At 55.9% G+C, this 15363-nt stretch overlaps 4 protein-coding genes across 11 annotated transcripts; 2 read left to right on the top strand and 2 right to left on the bottom strand.

Annotated features, from left to right (window-relative positions):
- Window positions 1–48: 48 nt before the first annotated feature.
- HSPB6 (heat shock protein family B (small) member 6) lies at window positions 49–3337 on the top strand. The gene is made up of 3 exons (XM_009232461.3): window positions 49–1104; window positions 2020–2142; window positions 2228–3337. Exons 1-3 carry the CDS (start codon window positions 862–864, stop codon window positions 2387–2389), a joined length of 528 nt encoding a protein of 175 aa, XP_009230736.2. The 5' UTR covers window positions 49–861; the 3' UTR covers window positions 2390–3337.
- Window positions 3338–3385: 48 nt separating this feature from the next.
- On the bottom strand, window positions 3386–9890 carry LIN37 (lin-37 DREAM MuvB core complex component). The gene is made up of 9 exons (XM_002829081.4): window positions 9149–9890; window positions 5654–5729; window positions 5421–5471; window positions 5072–5101; window positions 4906–4991; window positions 4652–4818; window positions 3746–3886; window positions 3584–3657; window positions 3386–3510 (listed from the first exon to the last, which is right to left on the bottom strand). Exons 1-9 carry the CDS (start codon window positions 9489–9491, stop codon window positions 3429–3431), a joined length of 1050 nt encoding a protein of 349 aa, XP_002829127.2. The 5' UTR covers window positions 9492–9890; the 3' UTR covers window positions 3386–3428.
- A 1010-nt stretch (window positions 9891–10900) lies between these two features.
- Window positions 10901–12357, bottom strand: PSENEN (presenilin enhancer, gamma-secretase subunit). Of its 3 annotated transcripts, none has more exons than XM_002829079.5 (4): window positions 12216–12357; window positions 11925–12081; window positions 11380–11484; window positions 10901–11195 (listed from the first exon to the last, which is right to left on the bottom strand). In XM_002829079.5, exons 2-4 carry the CDS (start codon window positions 11983–11985, stop codon window positions 11056–11058), a joined length of 306 nt encoding a protein of 101 aa, XP_002829125.1. In that variant the 5' UTR covers window positions 11986–12081; window positions 12216–12357; the 3' UTR covers window positions 10901–11055. The 3 variants fall into 3 exon arrangements, with proteins under 3 accessions (XP_002829125.1, XP_009230732.1, XP_009230733.1); XM_009232457.4 differs by having other exon boundaries at window positions 11925–12043; window positions 12216–12354; XM_009232458.4 differs by having other exon boundaries at window positions 11925–12016; window positions 12216–12352.
- Window positions 12358–12378: 21 nt separating this feature from the next.
- U2AF1L4 (U2 small nuclear RNA auxiliary factor 1 like 4) lies at window positions 12379–15331 on the top strand. 6 transcript variants are annotated; one of them, XM_024236892.3, is made up of 8 exons: window positions 12379–12568; window positions 12704–12791; window positions 13224–13290; window positions 13377–13426; window positions 13496–13594; window positions 13772–13893; window positions 14013–14108; window positions 15055–15331. In XM_024236892.3, exons 1-8 carry the CDS (start codon window positions 12525–12527, stop codon window positions 15137–15139), a joined length of 651 nt encoding a protein of 216 aa, XP_024092660.3. In that variant the 5' UTR covers window positions 12379–12524; the 3' UTR covers window positions 15140–15331. The 6 variants fall into 6 exon arrangements, with proteins under 6 accessions (XP_024092660.3, XP_024092659.3, XP_024092662.3 ...); XM_024236891.3 differs by having other exon boundaries at window positions 13772–13905; XM_024236893.3 differs by having other exon boundaries at window positions 12409–12568; window positions 13377–13396; window positions 13772–13905.
- Window positions 15332–15363: the final 32 nt, after the last annotated feature.

Raw genomic sequence — 15363 nt, 5'->3', positions numbered from 1 at the left:
TGCGGTTAGGAGGTGATCTAAAGTACCCTCTCTTAAAAGTCCCGCTTTTTAAGCGCCTTCTTGCTGCAGAAGTCCTGTCCCGACCCCGGTCTAACTACCATTCTTTCTGTTGCGGGGGCAGTGGGGCGGGTGGGGGGGCGCGCTCTGCCCCTTCTCTAACCGCTATTCCTCCATCAGTTGGGCCAATCAGTCCGTCCCGACGGTCATCTAACTTCTTTCTTGGTGCAGGAGCAGCTGGTTGCATCAGTTGCCAGGTCTGGGCTCCTGGCCGAGGTAGCGGGATCAAAATGAGCTATTTCGAGCCCCAGCGCGCGGCCCCCGGGGGGCCAGCCTGAACTGTTCATGCTCGCGCCCCCTGGCCGCTGCGCACCAGAGGCTGAGTCAGAGGCACAGAATTAGGCCCGGCCTGCCGGGGGACTGGGCCGAAGGCCTGGCTGAGGATAAGGGTAGGGAGTGCCTGTTCTATGTCCTCCTGACATCCTGGCCGGGCTACCGCATTCTCCAGGAATCTGCTCCTAAGACCTCCATCTGCGTCATCCTCAGAGCTGCCAGGGGGGAGGCAGTGGATTAAAGGGACTGGAAACTCTTCCGTGGGCCTCTTGGGCCCTGGGCCCCAATCACCACGCTGTGCTCCCCACACCCGCAAAGCTCCCCCTCCTCAGCCTTACTTTCCCCTTCTGGAAATTGGGGAATCTTCATGTCACCTTCTTGACAGCATTTGCCAGGCATCCAGCAGGCGCTTAATAAATGGCCAAGTCATTGTTTGGGTTTCTAAACAAGGCTCTCCTAATGGCCGGGTCTGGCCACGGTCCCAGTGTCCCTGGGCAGCCCTCCGAGGGGCCGGCACAGGGCGCACTATAAATGAGCGGCTGCGCACGCAGGGGCACTGCAACGCGGAGGAGCAGGATGGAGATCCCGGTGCCTGTGCAGCCGTCTTGGCTGCGCCGCGCCTCGGCCCCGTTGCCCGGACTTTCGGCGCCCGGACGCCTCTTTGACCAGCGCTTCGGCGAGGGGCTGCTGGAGGCCGAGCTGGCTGCGCTCTGCCCCACCACGCTCGCCCCCTACTACCTGCGCGCACCCAGCGTGGCGCTGCCCGTCGCCCAGGTGCCAGGCCTGGGGAGGGGCGAACTCGACCACTTCCATTGCCAGGGGTCTGGGACAGCCTGGGGTGGGAACATGTGAGAGAATGTTCGTTGGCCTTGGGCGGGGTGGAGAGTCCGCAGCTCCGAAGGGCTTCCGAAGTCCCTGGGAATCTGAGGCCCGCACACTGCAGCGGGTGGGAGGTCCCCGTCGCTCCTAGGTGGGGGGCGGGGTGGGGGGCTCTCAGCTCTCCAGAGAATGGAAGGTCTGGGTCACTCTAAGGGGATTCTTGCTTACTCTGAAGGAGGCTGGTGATACGGGAAATCTGGGGAAAAGGAGGCAGGCAGTGACTCCTGAAGGGAAGGAATGTTCTTAGTCTCGGGGAAGAGTTGAGAGACTGTGTGCGGTGGCCCGGTATCTCCAGAAGAGGAGGGGAGGGCCCTGCGACGTGAGGAAGGGTTCCCGGCCACTCTTAAGTGGGGGAAGGCTACCAGTAGCTGCCGAGGTCCCGTGACTCGAGTGGGAGAGTAAGCAGAGGACCCTGGAAACGGGGGAATGGGCATCTTGGCGAGTTTGGCGGGGCTGGCAGAGAAGCGACCCGGGGCTCTGAAGAGGGAGCTGCGGAAACAGTGCCCTGGGGGGCACGATGACTTCGGATTCGCTGACACCGGGGGAGGGCAGAGGTTCCTGACCTTGCAGGGGAAGGGAGCCTTATCACTGCGGGGGAGAGGGCAATCCCAGATATTACAGGGCGGGGGCGTATCCCTGTTATTCAGGGTGAAGAGGTCCTGGGTGACTCCCGGTAGGCGAGCTGACTGCTCAACTCCGGAGGCCAGAGTGAGCCGCGGCACGGAACCGACGGGGGTGGGGTCTCCCTGGGTGGGTCCTGCGAGCCTGGCCCGGCCCAATGACAGTCCCGCCCGCGCCCGCTGCGCGTAGGTGCCGACGGACCCCGGCCACTTCTCGGTGCTGCTAGACGTGAAGCACTTCTCTCCGGAGGAAATTGCTGTCAAGGTGGTGGGCGAACACGTGGAGGTGCACGCGCGCCACGAGGAGCGCCCGGTGAGCGGCGGGGGGCGGGGCTGCAGCGGGTACGCGCACCGCCGGGCCGGAGGGGCGGGGCCGCTCAAGCCTCCCTCCCCTCCAGGATGAGCACGGATTCGTCGCGCGCGAGTTCCACCGCCGCTACCGCCTGCCGCCTGGCGTGGATCCGGCTGCCGTGACGTCCGCGCTGTCCCCCGAGGGCGTCCTGTCCATCCAGGCCGCACCAGCGTCCGCCCAGGCCCCACCGCCAGCCGCAGCCAAGTAGGGGGCTGGGCCGCGCCCGCACCCCGGGAGCCTCCTCAGGCTCCCTCTATTAAAGCCGATCTGACTCCGCCCAGCCAGATGTCCTGAGTGCGCCAAGGACTGTCCTCTCACCCACTCCTGGATTCTGCCCTAACCTCCACCCTGGACACTGCCTTGATAACCTAGACCCTTCCACTGACACCCTCGCTCTCACACCCCCTCCAGCTTTCCGACCCCACACCGACAACTCCCCGGCTTCCAGACCCTACCAGCATTACCCTAACCCTCAGCCGACAGCCTCAGCCCCACCGACCCACTTTCTTGGCATATAGCCCCACTTAAGACCCCTCCTCTACTTCCTTCTGAGTCCTCTACAAAGACATCCGGGTACTACATTTCCATCCCTTCCCTATTTTGACACGAAATTATGGTGTAGACAGCCCTCCCCCAACCCCAGGCCAGTCAGGCACAATCCCGCCACCCCCCAAACGTCCTGGACTGCACAGACCTCCCACTCCAGACCATTCAGGCCTGGTTCCCAAGACCCGATCTTTCCCCTGCAACCAGACAGTCTACAACTGCTCCCTCCAGCCCATTTTCTGCAGTGAAACCCCACCCAGCCACACCAGACTCTGGAACCCTTTTCCGACCGCCCCAACTCTTGGACACCAGGCCAACCAGAACACCCAACACCAAACTGTACAGACTCTCCCACCCCAACCTCCCCAGACTGCACGGATGTCCTAGGCTCCCTCCCCAACTCTAACCAGACCCCAACCCCCTAAGTCCCTTTGTCTTGACCCCCAAGTCTTCAACCAGATATCCTGGGCAACCCACCTCCCACCCTCCTCTTCTCCTTCAAGACCCAGCTGAGCACCCGCTCTGATTCCCCACAGCCTTTCTCCCTGCCACCACTCCCTTAGTCTTTCCCAGGCTCACTCTCCCAATAAATGTGCTAGAGCTCTGCCAACTGCTTTGTGCCCGGGCCAGGAAGGAGGGACCGGAGCAGACACCAGTGTGGAGCTGGGGGATGTTTACTGGTATGGGGGGACCTGGGAACGTCACTGTCGTTCGTACATCTCTCGTAGGATCTTCATGCTTTCTGAGTAACGAAGCTGGTTCCGATGAGAGGCCTCCTTCCACCTGGGGAGGCAGAGGGGAGACTCAGCAGTTGCAAAAGGCCCTAGGAGGGGCAAGCAGGCTGGGGGACACTCACCTCTGGCGGATGCGTTTCCAGCGCTGCATGTTGCGATAGATGAGTGTGGAGGGTGAGGGCTCGGGCTCAGACGGCTGCATGGACAGACAGGCCAGGTTGAGTGGCCATTCCTGAGCCCCACCGCATGTGCCCCATAACCCTGGGCCAGCGTGGCATACTCGCCTCATCGTCAGGGGTGCCCTGCATCTCAGGCTGCAGGGGAGATGGGATGCGGGATCTGCAGGCATCTCCGGGTGGCCCCGGGGGTGTGGGTGGCGGCAGCTTGTACACATCACGACTCTTGCTGTTGGTTACCTCTGAGCCCTGGGGACACAAGGGCCCCATGCCAGGCCCAAGAGAGTCAAAGCAGAGGGGCTGGGAATCCACATTCATCCCTCCTGCCTTTCCCAGCAACAAATGGCATGAGGGGCTCGCTAAGGGACTCAGACAGGAGGCGTGTCTGAAGGGCAGACACCTCAACCAGCCAGGGGGTCAAGTCTGCCCGCCCCAGGGACCCCTGTCTTCTCCTGTCCAGCCCAGAGACTCCATCTACACCTGTCAGCCCAGGAAGTCACATCTGCCTGCCTCAGGGAATCCTGTCTAGGGGGTCACATCTGTGCCACCTAGGAAGCTCTGTCCATTTCTGACAGTCCTATATGTCTGAAGGGTCCTATATGTCTGTCCTGGGGACCCTTGTCTACCCTGCTGGGCCAGATGGCTTATAGACCCCCATCCGTTCCTGCCCAGCCCACCTGCTCCTCAAGGCCTGGTGGCCACTTCTGTCTGTACTAAGGACCCTTGTCTAGCCCCTCAGCTCTTGGGAACCCCTGATCTTGGAGGTCCACATCTAACTGCCCAGGGTAACCCTGTTCCCTGTCTCCCAGGCCAGGTGGTTATGTATGTCTTCCCTAGGGACCTTGATCCACACCCCAACCTAAGGGTGCACATCTGTGTGCCTGGCCTGATCCAGGATTTATGTGAGGGACCTGTGTCTATCTATCCCACTAGCTTAGGGGCAGGATCCTTTGAGCCTATCCACCCACTGCCCTGGCACCAGGCTGCTGGGCTGGGGCCCACTACCCATCCCACCTCCTCATCCTCAGGCAGCGGGGGCAGGGGTGAGCTGGGAGAGCATTCACGCTCGCGCACAGAGGGGCTGTTGCGCATCCAGGCACGGCAGATCGGGTACAGTGGTGTGTTCTCGCTGAACTGGGCCAAGTCCACGCTCCGGTCGAACAGCTTAATTACATATGTGTCTGGGAAGGTGGGGATGGGAGGTGTGTGAGCATCCTCGCATAGCCCCTCAGCTCCTTGCTGACCCTCTAGGGCCACTGTCTACTCACTGGATCGCTGTGGCCCTCCCTCAGCCAGCCCGTCATCCATCTCCCTCCTCTTCTTCCTCCGCTGGTGGGGGAAGCGGGCAGATGGCCTGCGTAGGGAGAGGGAATGTCAGGACTGGGGTAGGAGCTGGGAGCCTCTAGTCAGCTGGCTGCGACCCTGCCACCTTACCTTTTGCCAGTGGCTGCGATGGAGCAGTCCCTGTGGGGAAAGACAGTTGACCCTCAGACAAACGCCTGTGCAAAACCCTGCAGAGGGCACCCTGGGGATACTGGTATCAAACCTGAGATGCTCACATGAACCCCACTTGCCTCTTGGGCCTTTTGTCCCACCCATACCCATGGGGGTCTAGGTGGCAACCACGAGGGGACCTAAGCTTCTCTTGCCATAGGGTCTTTGTACAGGTGGAGTGATCAGGGCCACGATGGAGGTAGTGCTGGGCTGAGCAGTCAGGGCTTGGATAAGGAAAGAAGTTACCAACCACGAACTCTCAGCTCCAAATCCAATCAGAAAAACTCACTTATTGTGGGTGTCTGAGGGTGTTTTCCCAGCTTCCTCATCCAGACACTCCCTAGAGGCAGAAAAGATCTCTCAGCTCAGGGTTCCAGGGCCCCAGAGAAGGAAGGCACCAAGCAGCCTCCCCATTAAGCACCTTCCTCCCCAAGTCAGCCTCTGGGGTCCCACCCAATCCACCCAGGATCAGAGGGCCCAACCTGCCAGGGTGCCCGGCCCTGTGACCCCACGCTGGCCTACCTGTCCATGTGACTCTTCTCCAGCAGACACTGCAAGACAGCATCCAGTTGGTTCCGGGCTTTGGCCATCTCCAGCTCTGGGGCAAGAGGGGACCCAGCAGGAGTCAGCTCCCAGGCCCCAGCTAGGTGGGCAGCTGACTGGGCCAGGGAAGGGCATGCGTGTCCTCTGCCCCGGCCAATCTCAGAGCCAGGCCCAGGCAGCCTGAAAGGGTGCAACAGGCAGAGATGGCTGGAGTGATGCCAAGAGCTCTGAGTTCCAGAGCTGTCCCACATGATCGCTCTATGACAGGAGGTAAGGCCAATCACCTTACCTTATGATCCTTTTGGGTTTAAAAAAAATGTGTTTTAATATAATATAAATTTATTACAAAAAAATTGTATAGAGATGGAGTCTTAATGATATTGACTAGGCTGGTCTTGAACTCCTGGATTCAGGTGAGCCATCTCAGCTTCCCAAAGTGCTGGGATTACAGGTGTGAGCCACTGTGCCTGTCCCAGTGGCAAGGTTTAAATTCGCTATGTGTTACACATAATAACCCACTGAATTATCACAATAACCCTCAGAGGTAGATGTGATTATTTTTTTTTCTTGAAAAAGGATATCATGATGTTGTCCGGTTTTGAACTCCTGGGCTCAAGTGGTCCTGCTGTCTCAGCCTCCCAAGCAGCCGGGGCTATAGGCACATGCCATAGAGCCCAGCTCAGATACATATGATTTTTATTCATATTTTAAAGATGATGAAACTGAGGCACAGAGATGTTAAGCCACGTGCTCAAAGGCACACAGCAAAGAAACTGCAGAGCTGATGATTTGAACCCAGGCTGTCTGGTTCCAAAGCCGAAGTTATGAGACAGAGGCTCAACCTGAGTGCAGAATCAGGTTGAGGCAGTGGTATAATTTTATTTTAATTAATTAATGTATCTCTGTTTTGTGAGACAGAGTCTTGCTCTGTCACTCAGGCTGGAATGCAGTGGCATAATCTTGGCTCACTGCAACCTCCACCTCCCAGGTTCAAGTGATTCTCCTGCCTCAGCCTCCCAAATAGCTGGGATTACAGGCACCCGCCACCACGCCTGGCTAATTTTTGTATTTTTAGTACAGATGGGGTCTTATCACGTTGACCAGGCTGGTCTCGAACTCCTGACCTCAGTGATCCGCTGGCCTCGGGCTCCCAAAGTGCTGGGATTACAGGCGTGAGCCACCACGCCCGGCCAACAGTGGTATAATTTTAAATCTGAATTCAATCTGAATGAGCTGACATTTAAAAATTGGGAGATTTCTTTCTTTTCTTTTTTTTGAGACGGAGTCTTGCTCTGTCGCCCAGGCTGGAGTGCAGTGGCGTGATCTTGGCTCACTGCAACCTCTGCCTCCTGAGTACAAGTGATTCTCCTGCCTCAGCCTCCCAAACAACTGGGACTACAGGCGCGTGCCACCATGCTCAACTAATTTTTGTATTTTTAGTACAGATAGGGTTTCACCATATTGACCAGGCTGATCTCAAACTCCTGACCTCATGATCCACCTGCCTTAGCCTCCCAAAGTGCTGGGATTACAGACACGAGCCACCGCACCCAGACAAAATTGGGAGATTTCACCTAAAACATCCTGTTTGGGCTTTTTTTCCCCCTCAGGAAATGAGATCTAGGCCCACCTTCCTGCCCAGTTAGCCTGTGGCTGCCTCCCGTCATCACAGAACTTGAGGAAATGATGATGTTACACTGTCCTCCTACCTTTGAGAGGTGTTTGCTCTGCCTTTCTGACTGGTGGGAGCTCTGGCTCTAGTGCTCAGAGCCTGGAGGGGACACCTGGGAACTTGCCTGACCAGTCCAAGGACTTCCTGAGAAGCCCAGGAGACACAGGGATTCAAACATAGCTCAGAGGAGAGACAGAGTGAGGGGGGGGGGAAGAGGGTAGCTGAGATTGCAGCAAAGCCTTGGGCGGATGCAGAGGGTACGGATCACGTCCACAACTCTCCTCAGGCCCAGCTTCTCTCCTGAACCCCCGACTTGGGCCTGAAGCCTCCCTCTCAAGGGTGGCCTCACTGTCCCCAAGTCCCTCCCTGTACCTCACCATGGATAGCCCTCTCCCTCCCCTACCCAGCCTACCAACCCCATGGCCTGTCCACTAGGCCTCCCGAGTGTCTCTCCCACCCACCTCCTCCCTACTCTACCCATCCTAGTCCTGTCCTTTGCTCCCCCTGGGCTCCTTGTCTCAGTGTCCCCTTCTGATACACCCTCCACAAGGCAGCTAGGGGAATCTTCCTGAAAAATAACAAACCTGACCCTGATCTTCCCTTGCTTGGAAACTTCCATGACTCCACAGCACCCAGGGGTGGAGTCTGCACTCCTCAGCCTGGTACTCACAGGTGTACACCTTCCCTCACCATCATTTGTGGTCAGACCCACTTCTCTTTTCTTTCTTTCTTTTCTTTTCTTTTTTTTTTTGAGACAGGGTCTCAATCTATCACCCAGGCTGGAGTGCAGTGGTGTGATCTCAGCTCACTGCAACCTCCGCCTCCCTGGCTCCAGCAATCCTCCTGCCTCAGCCTCCTGAGTAGCTGGGACTACAGGCTTGTGCCACCACACTTGGCTAATTTTTTTGTGTGTGTGTATTTTTTATAGAGACAGCGTTTCACCATGTTGCCCAGGCTGGTCTCAAACTCCTGACCTCAAGTGATCTGCCAGCCTCGGCCTCCCAAAGTGTTGGGGTTACAGGTGTGAGCCACCGCACCCGGCCTCCCACTTTGTTTTAATAACACTTTTGCCATAGGACATCCTACACCATTTTACTATTATCTTTCTGTCTAAATTCTGCACCCCTCCCACTGCCCTTACCATGCCAGGCCTGGAATCCAGTCAGCTCCGCCCCAACCCAAAATTATCTCCTCTTTCTAAGCTTCAGTTTCCCCATTGACCACAATTCCTATTTTCTAGGATTACCAGAATATAGTGACTGTGAGGATTAAGAGTGCCTGTACTTCAGGCTCACAGCAAGATGTGTGACTCTGATCACTGCTGGAAATGGGGAAACTGAGGGGAAGCCAAGAAAAGAGAACTTCTCGGCCGGGCGCGGGGACTCACGCCTGTAATCGCAGCAATTTGGGAGGCTAAGGCGGGAGGATCGCTTGAGGCCAGGAGTTCGAGACCAGCCTGGGCAATATAGCGATACTCCGTCTCTATTTAAATATTTTTAAAATTTAAATTAAAAAAAAGAGGAGAGAAAAGGGCCCTTCTCAGAGTTACTGGCTCAGGATTCCCCATATCTTACCACGCACGTCATTGCCTGAGCCACCACCATTCAATCTCAAAGCGACTTCAAGCGCAGACCGGGAGGGTGTGAAGGTGGCAGGCAACGCTCGCTGCCTGATACAGCGATTGTCAGGTAGGCTGCAGGAAAAAGTCGTGCAGTCCCCTTTCCGCGATACTCCCTTCTACCGGGACTCCACACCCTGTCAACCCGATGGTCCCGACAGGCCCCCGACGTCAGGGTCCTCACCTGATTTCTCCACTTTCACCTTCACGGGGAACATGGTTTGGGTCCGGGATCTGGCTAGCTGGGTCAGAGGCGCCCCAAAGGGCCTAGGGTCACAAATCAAGGCGGGAGGCGGGCGGGGACAGTTCAAAGATGAGCTTCGTGGGCCACGGGTCCTCCGCCTTTGGTTGTGTCCAGCCTGGACCGCGGCCACCACCCTTCTGTGGGCGGGTCCCTTCGGCAATACCTTGTTCCTATTAGTTATTGTAGCCGTCAATCTCGCATCCTGACCAATTGAGAGCTGCCTCCGTAGTCTCCCAGCTTTAGGTCCCACCCACCTGGGGCTTTGCTTCCGGAAACAAACCATCGACCACCTAGCTTCCTGGGAGGTGTAGTTCCAGCTTCCCAGACTCACCCTGAGTAAAAGCGCCGGCGCCGCGCGGGGCACGGTGGGAAACAAAGGATTAGGGCATCGCGAGGCTTCCCGGGACTTGTAGTGTGAGAAGGGTTGAGCAACACCAATTTAGCTCTTTACCGGATTTAACCAACCGTTGGGGTCCCTTCATCCCTAAGAGGAAGACTAATGTAAAATAACGTTGGGTTCCCTCTCACTGAGCGCTCGCTAGGTGCCAGGTACCTGTTAATCTCTTTGCAGGTACAACTTCATTCATTTTGCAAATATTTATTAGTGTGTCGGGCACTCTTCTAGGCATTGGAGACACCTCGAGGAACAGAACAGAAAAATCCCTGCGCTAATGGAGCTTATCTTTTAAAGGATGGAAGATAAACAGTAAACAAGTAAATTTTAAGTGAAATGTAATAGGAGAAAGAATATAGTCTGGGCGGGGCACGGTGGCTCGCGCCTGTAAATCCCAGCTGTTTGGGAGGCCTAGGCAGGCAGATCACCTGCGACCAGGAGTTCGAGACCAGCCTGGCCAACATGGTGAAACCCCGTCTTTACTAAAAATACAAAAATTAGCCGGGCATGGTGGCATGCGCCTGTAATCCCAGCTACTCGAGAGGATGAGGCAGGAGAATCGCTTGAACCCGGGAGGTGGAGGTTGCGGTGAGCCGAGATTGCACCTGTGCACTCCAGCCTGGGTGACAGAGCAAGACTCCATCTAGAAAAACAAACAGACAACAACAACAACCCCCCCTACCCCCCAAAAAAAGCCCACAAAAAAAGTGTAGCCTGAAAGGGACACAGGAATATCAAGGTGGTGATTGGATTTTAAATAAGATGGATGGTCAAGGAAGGATTTTCTGAGAAAGCTCTTGACTATTTTTATTTTTGCAGACAACACTTCCTTCAGGAAACGGGAAACTTCCATTTGTCACACGTCTTGGTCCAGATAAATCCCAGGAAGTAGCATCATGATCTACACTTCTGATGAGAATACTGCAGCCCACACTAGGAAAGTTATGTTTTTGAATTCACGACTACCAGTACAGGATAACAGCCCCTAGAAATGGAAGCACTAGGCCAATCGTACCACTGCACTCCAGCCTGGGTGTCAGAGCAAGACTCTGTCTCAAAAAAAAAAAAAAGAAAAGAAAAAAGAAAAGAAATGGAAGCACTATTCCTTTCTTAGTTTCTCATCTAATAGTTTCCTGAGCAGGAAAGTTCCTAGTTCAGAAGATTATGAGTAGTATTCACTGTAAAAAATGTACATCATGTCTAAATACTAAGCCTCATACAAAGCGCTCAACAGATGTTTTTAAATATTAATAATCATTTATGCCTCAACCTCTAAAAGATCCCAGGAAGTCAGTATCGAAAGTTAGGGTCCTTTATTGGGGGATGTCAGCAGAGAACGTGGGACATGAAAGCAAGTCTTAGGAGTTTGAGAAGGGGCTCCCGGGACAGGCTCCTCTGCTCTAAGGAGCCTGTCCTGGGAGAATGAGCAGGGCCCCAGTCTGTGCATAAGTTGTCAGGGGGTGCCCAGGGGTATGGTGAAGGAGAGGTAGTCCCCAAGGGCACCCCAGCGGGGCCGGTAGATCTGGAAGATGGTGATCCAGGAGGTAAGCACTATCACCCAGAAGAGGAAGCCCACAGCTGAGCGCCAGACATCTGTCATGGGAAACAGAAGCTGGAAGGGTTGGCCTCCGGCTGCTCTCCAGACTTCCCTAGACCAGCCTTCCCTTCTCACCCAGAGCCCCAACATTTTGGATCCTCCATTGTCCCTTCCCACCAAGACTCCCCGCTTCCCCCTCTCCCCTGCCACTGGCCTCCCTCCTCTGTGCTCTAGACTCACAGCCTTTGATTTGGCTCTGTTCTGTGTAGGCTGGGACAAGGAAGGCCTCTCGGAAGAACCAGAAGATGTTGACCAACCAGAGAAAAGGCAGGAAAGCAAACCCCCCTAGGGAGAAAGAAAAACAAACAAACAAACCCTGAAACCTCATAAGGCAATGAAGATCTTCGCCAACTCCCACCCAGAAGATCTATTTGGAAGAAACTCTCCCACACCCAAGTTCAAATGGAGATTTCTGCTGTCAGGGACTCAGGAATCTGGCTCCTCTCTGGGATCCAGGAATCTGATTCCTCAACCATCTCTTTCGCAGGACCCAAGAGTCCAGGCCCTCAATCCCCCTCCTCTCTTGGGATCCAGAAATTGCCAGAAATTGAGGCCCCAGCTTCCTCATTCCTCAGGACCCAGGCCCTCCCCGCTCAAATCCAGGAGTCGGCGTTCGCAGGTCCTTCATCTCTTAGACTTACGAATCCAGGCCCCGAGGCCCTCTTCCCTCGGGTGCTCTAGTCCAGTCCCCTCTCTTCTCCTGGAACCCTAGCGATCTGCCTTACCCAGGTAGTACTTCCGGCACAGGTTCAACTTCTCCTCATTGGACACTCGCTCCAGGTTCATAGCTGCACTGGGGCCAGGTCGTCCCAAGGGTCTGTGGGGCAAGACCCAAGCCTTGACCCTAAGTAACAGATGCAAGGATCACGAACAACCACACCCCTATTACAACAAATCAGAGATAAATGTAAAGGTGGGTTTGCTGAAAGCAGGGCATCCCCGCCCCCACTAGTAAGCTGGCTGGATTAAAGAGCTCTTTATATTTACTAGGGTGGGCGAAACGACCCCCAACTCACCAGGAGAGCTCACTTCCTCCGGCTGGGATGCCTTAGCCACTTTCAGTTGTGGACGTTTGCGCGAGATGCCCCAGGTTTCCCTGGAGATTGTAGTCTTCTTTGGGCGAGGCAACGCTGCACGCATGCGCTGTTAAAAGAACTCCTACCGGGGAGTCTACGGGGAGGGCGCGCGCCTCCCACGCGCAAGCGCCCTGGGGCGTTTCCGAGCGCTTGGTAAGCGCCTGGAGAGGGCAACGAACTACACTTCCCAGTGCTCCTAAGCAACGGAAGTGACGTAAGAGCACCCAAACCTGGAGGGCTTGGGTAAAAATGGCTGAATATTTAGCTTCGATATTCGGGACTGAGAAGGACAAGTGAGAACGGGCGCTGGGAGTGGACTCTCGGGGGGTCGGGGCCGGGGTACTGGGGTCCTGGGTGGTGGGGCGGTGTTTCTGGGGTGCCTCGCTTCCCCGGCCCTCGGTTCACCTTTGTCTTTGCACCTCTTCCAGGGTTAACTGCTCTTTTTACTTTAAGATCGGGGCCTGCCGGCACGGGGACCGGTGCTCCCGGCTTCACAACAAGCCGACATTCAGCCAGGTGAGACCCGGCGCGGAGCCTCGTGCGTTAACGCCTCCCTGGCCCTTCCGCTTCTGGGGCCGTCGTCACCATGTCCCGCCTATTCCGGGTTCCTGAGACCCTCCCCACCGCCCGGCTTTTTTTCTGATTGGACCTTTCTGCAGGCTCCTCCCACCAGTCTTCCTGCCCTTCTCCCGGGAACTTGGTCGCGCCCCCATGCGTACACCCTACACACGGCGGCTGTTCATCTTTGCCAGTCCCTTCCATCCCGCTGTTCATCCTTGCCAGTCCCCTCCATCCCGTTTCTGGTTTCTTAGGGGCAAAGGATCGCCGATGCACTCATGATGCTTAGGCTGGGGTGCAAGGTTCCACCCCCAACCTTCATGCCTCACTCTCTTTGCATGCAGCCCTGCCCTCTGAGCTCAGGCCCCGCCCCTTTTAAATTCTGTGAAGACCATAGTGCTGCTCAACCTGTACCGGAATCCACAGAACACAGCCCAAACTGCAGACGGATCACACTGTGAGTAAGGGACCAGGCATGTGGGCAAGGTGAACAGCCCCCAGTAGGCTACTCTCTGATTCCACCCTGCCCGCCCCCCGCGCCAGGTCATGTGAGCGACGTGGAGGTGCAGGAGCACTATGATAACTTCTTCGAGGTGAGGGTTGGTAGGGGTAGGTTGGGTTTCTTGTGGGAGCTCAGCTGAGTTCCTCCCCGTCTTCCACAGGAGGTGTTCACAGAACTGCAGGAGAAGTATGGGGAGATTGAAGAGATGAATGTGTGCGACAACCTTGGGGACCACCTCGTGGGCAACGTCTATGTCAAAGTGCTTGCTGTCCCCCACTTAAGGCCCAGAAGTGGAGGCGTTTCAATGCCTGATGGTGGCAACTGTAGGCTCTCAGCTTGAAGTTCATCACTAAATCCAGTCCAGCCCCAGAGCGGCTAATGAGTCCCCTGAAGATCTCTGAGTTCTCCTGCTGACCCTGACTGACATTTCCTGCAGTTCCGGAGGGAGGAGGATGCAGAGCGGGCCGTGGCTGAACTCAATAACCGCTGGTTCAACGGGCAGGCTGTGCACGCTGAGCTGTCTCCTGTCACTGACTTCCGGGAGTCATGCTGTCGCCAGTATGAGATGGGGTATGGTAGTTCAAGGGTGGGATGGGCACTTGGAATCCCAGACTTTGAATGCGTGGTAGGGGCCGTCAGTGACAATGGCTTCCTCCATCTCTCTACCCTCTATGCAGGGAATGTACCCGAGGTGGCTTCTGCAACTTCATGCATCTGCGGCCCATTTCCCAGAACCTCCGGAGGCAGCTCTATGGGCGGGGACCCAGGCGCAGGTAGCTCAGGACCAGCCTGCTCTGTCTCCTCATGTCCTAAGGCCCCTATATCCTCAGATGAGCCTGACCCTAAGCCCCAGTAACAACGTTCCCAAGACTCTTTTTTTTTTTTTTTTTGAGATGGAGCCTCACTCTGTTGCCCAGGCTGGAGTGCATTGGCACCATCTTGGTTCACTGCAACTTCTGGCTCCCGGGTTCAAGCAATTCTCTGCCTCAGCCTCCCAAGTAGCTGGGATTACAGGCACCTGCCACCATGCCCAGCTAATTTTTGTGTTTTTAGTAGAGATGGGGTTTCACCATCTTGGCCAGGCTGGTCTGAACTCCTAACCTCGTGATCCAGCTGCCTCACCCTCCCAAAGTGCTGGGATTACAGGCGTGAGCCACCACTCCCGGGCTGACTCTTTTTTTTTTTTTTTTGAGACGGAGTTTTGCTCTTCTTCCCCAGGCTAGAGTGCAAAGGCGCGGTCTTGGCTCACTGCAACCTCTGCCTCCCAGGTTCAAGCAATTCTCTCTCAGCCTTCCAAGTAGCTGGGATTACAGGCACCTGCCACCATGCCTGGCTAATTTTTGTATTTTTAGTAGAGATGGGGTTTCACCATGTTGGCCAGGCTGGTCTCGAACTCCGGACCTCAGGTAATCCACCCATCTCAGCCTCCCAAAGTGTGGGGATTACAGACGTGAACCACTGTGCCCGGTCATTCCCTAAGAGTAGTTCTGAGCCCCATCTGGAGACCAGTACCTAAGTCCCAATCCCCAAACCAGCCTGAACCCCTAATCCACGACCAGCCTGGATTGCCACCCCTGATACTGGCCACTGAGGTCATGTCGTAGAACTCTAGTTATTTCAGCACCCGCCTGCCTCATCCCAGAGCAGAGAGGCAGGCCTGCAGGATCTCTGCACCACTCCTCAGGGTTCTAACCTAACTCTCAACACTCCTATTCCCAGGTCGCCCCCGAGGTTCCATACCGGCCACCGTCCCCGAGAGAGGAACCATCGGCATTCCCCTGATCACTGGCATGGCCGCTTCTGAGGCCCTGGCCCCCTTACCCTTCACCCCCAACAGGGACAGATGTTCCTGGCAGGACCTCTCCTCAAAGCCCCCTTCACTCTCCTGCCCCATCCTTCCCAGGCTCCCGGGCTCCATAATGTAATCTGTTCAGCATGAAGACCTTCTTCTACCGCCGCTGTCTTAATAAAGCTGCGTGTTTTGCTTCAGCATCAACTTGCTTTTGCTGTGGTTTGGCATTTCCCTCC

The sequence above is a fragment of the Pongo abelii genome, chromosome 20 (assembly GCF_028885655.2).
Source record: "Pongo abelii isolate AG06213 chromosome 20, NHGRI_mPonAbe1-v2.0_pri, whole genome shotgun sequence".
In the NCBI taxonomy this organism is placed as follows: Eukaryota; Metazoa; Chordata; class Mammalia; order Primates; family Hominidae; genus Pongo; species Pongo abelii.
The sequence above is the reverse complement of the archived record's forward strand: the minus strand, read 5'-3'. Positions and strand labels throughout refer to the sequence as shown.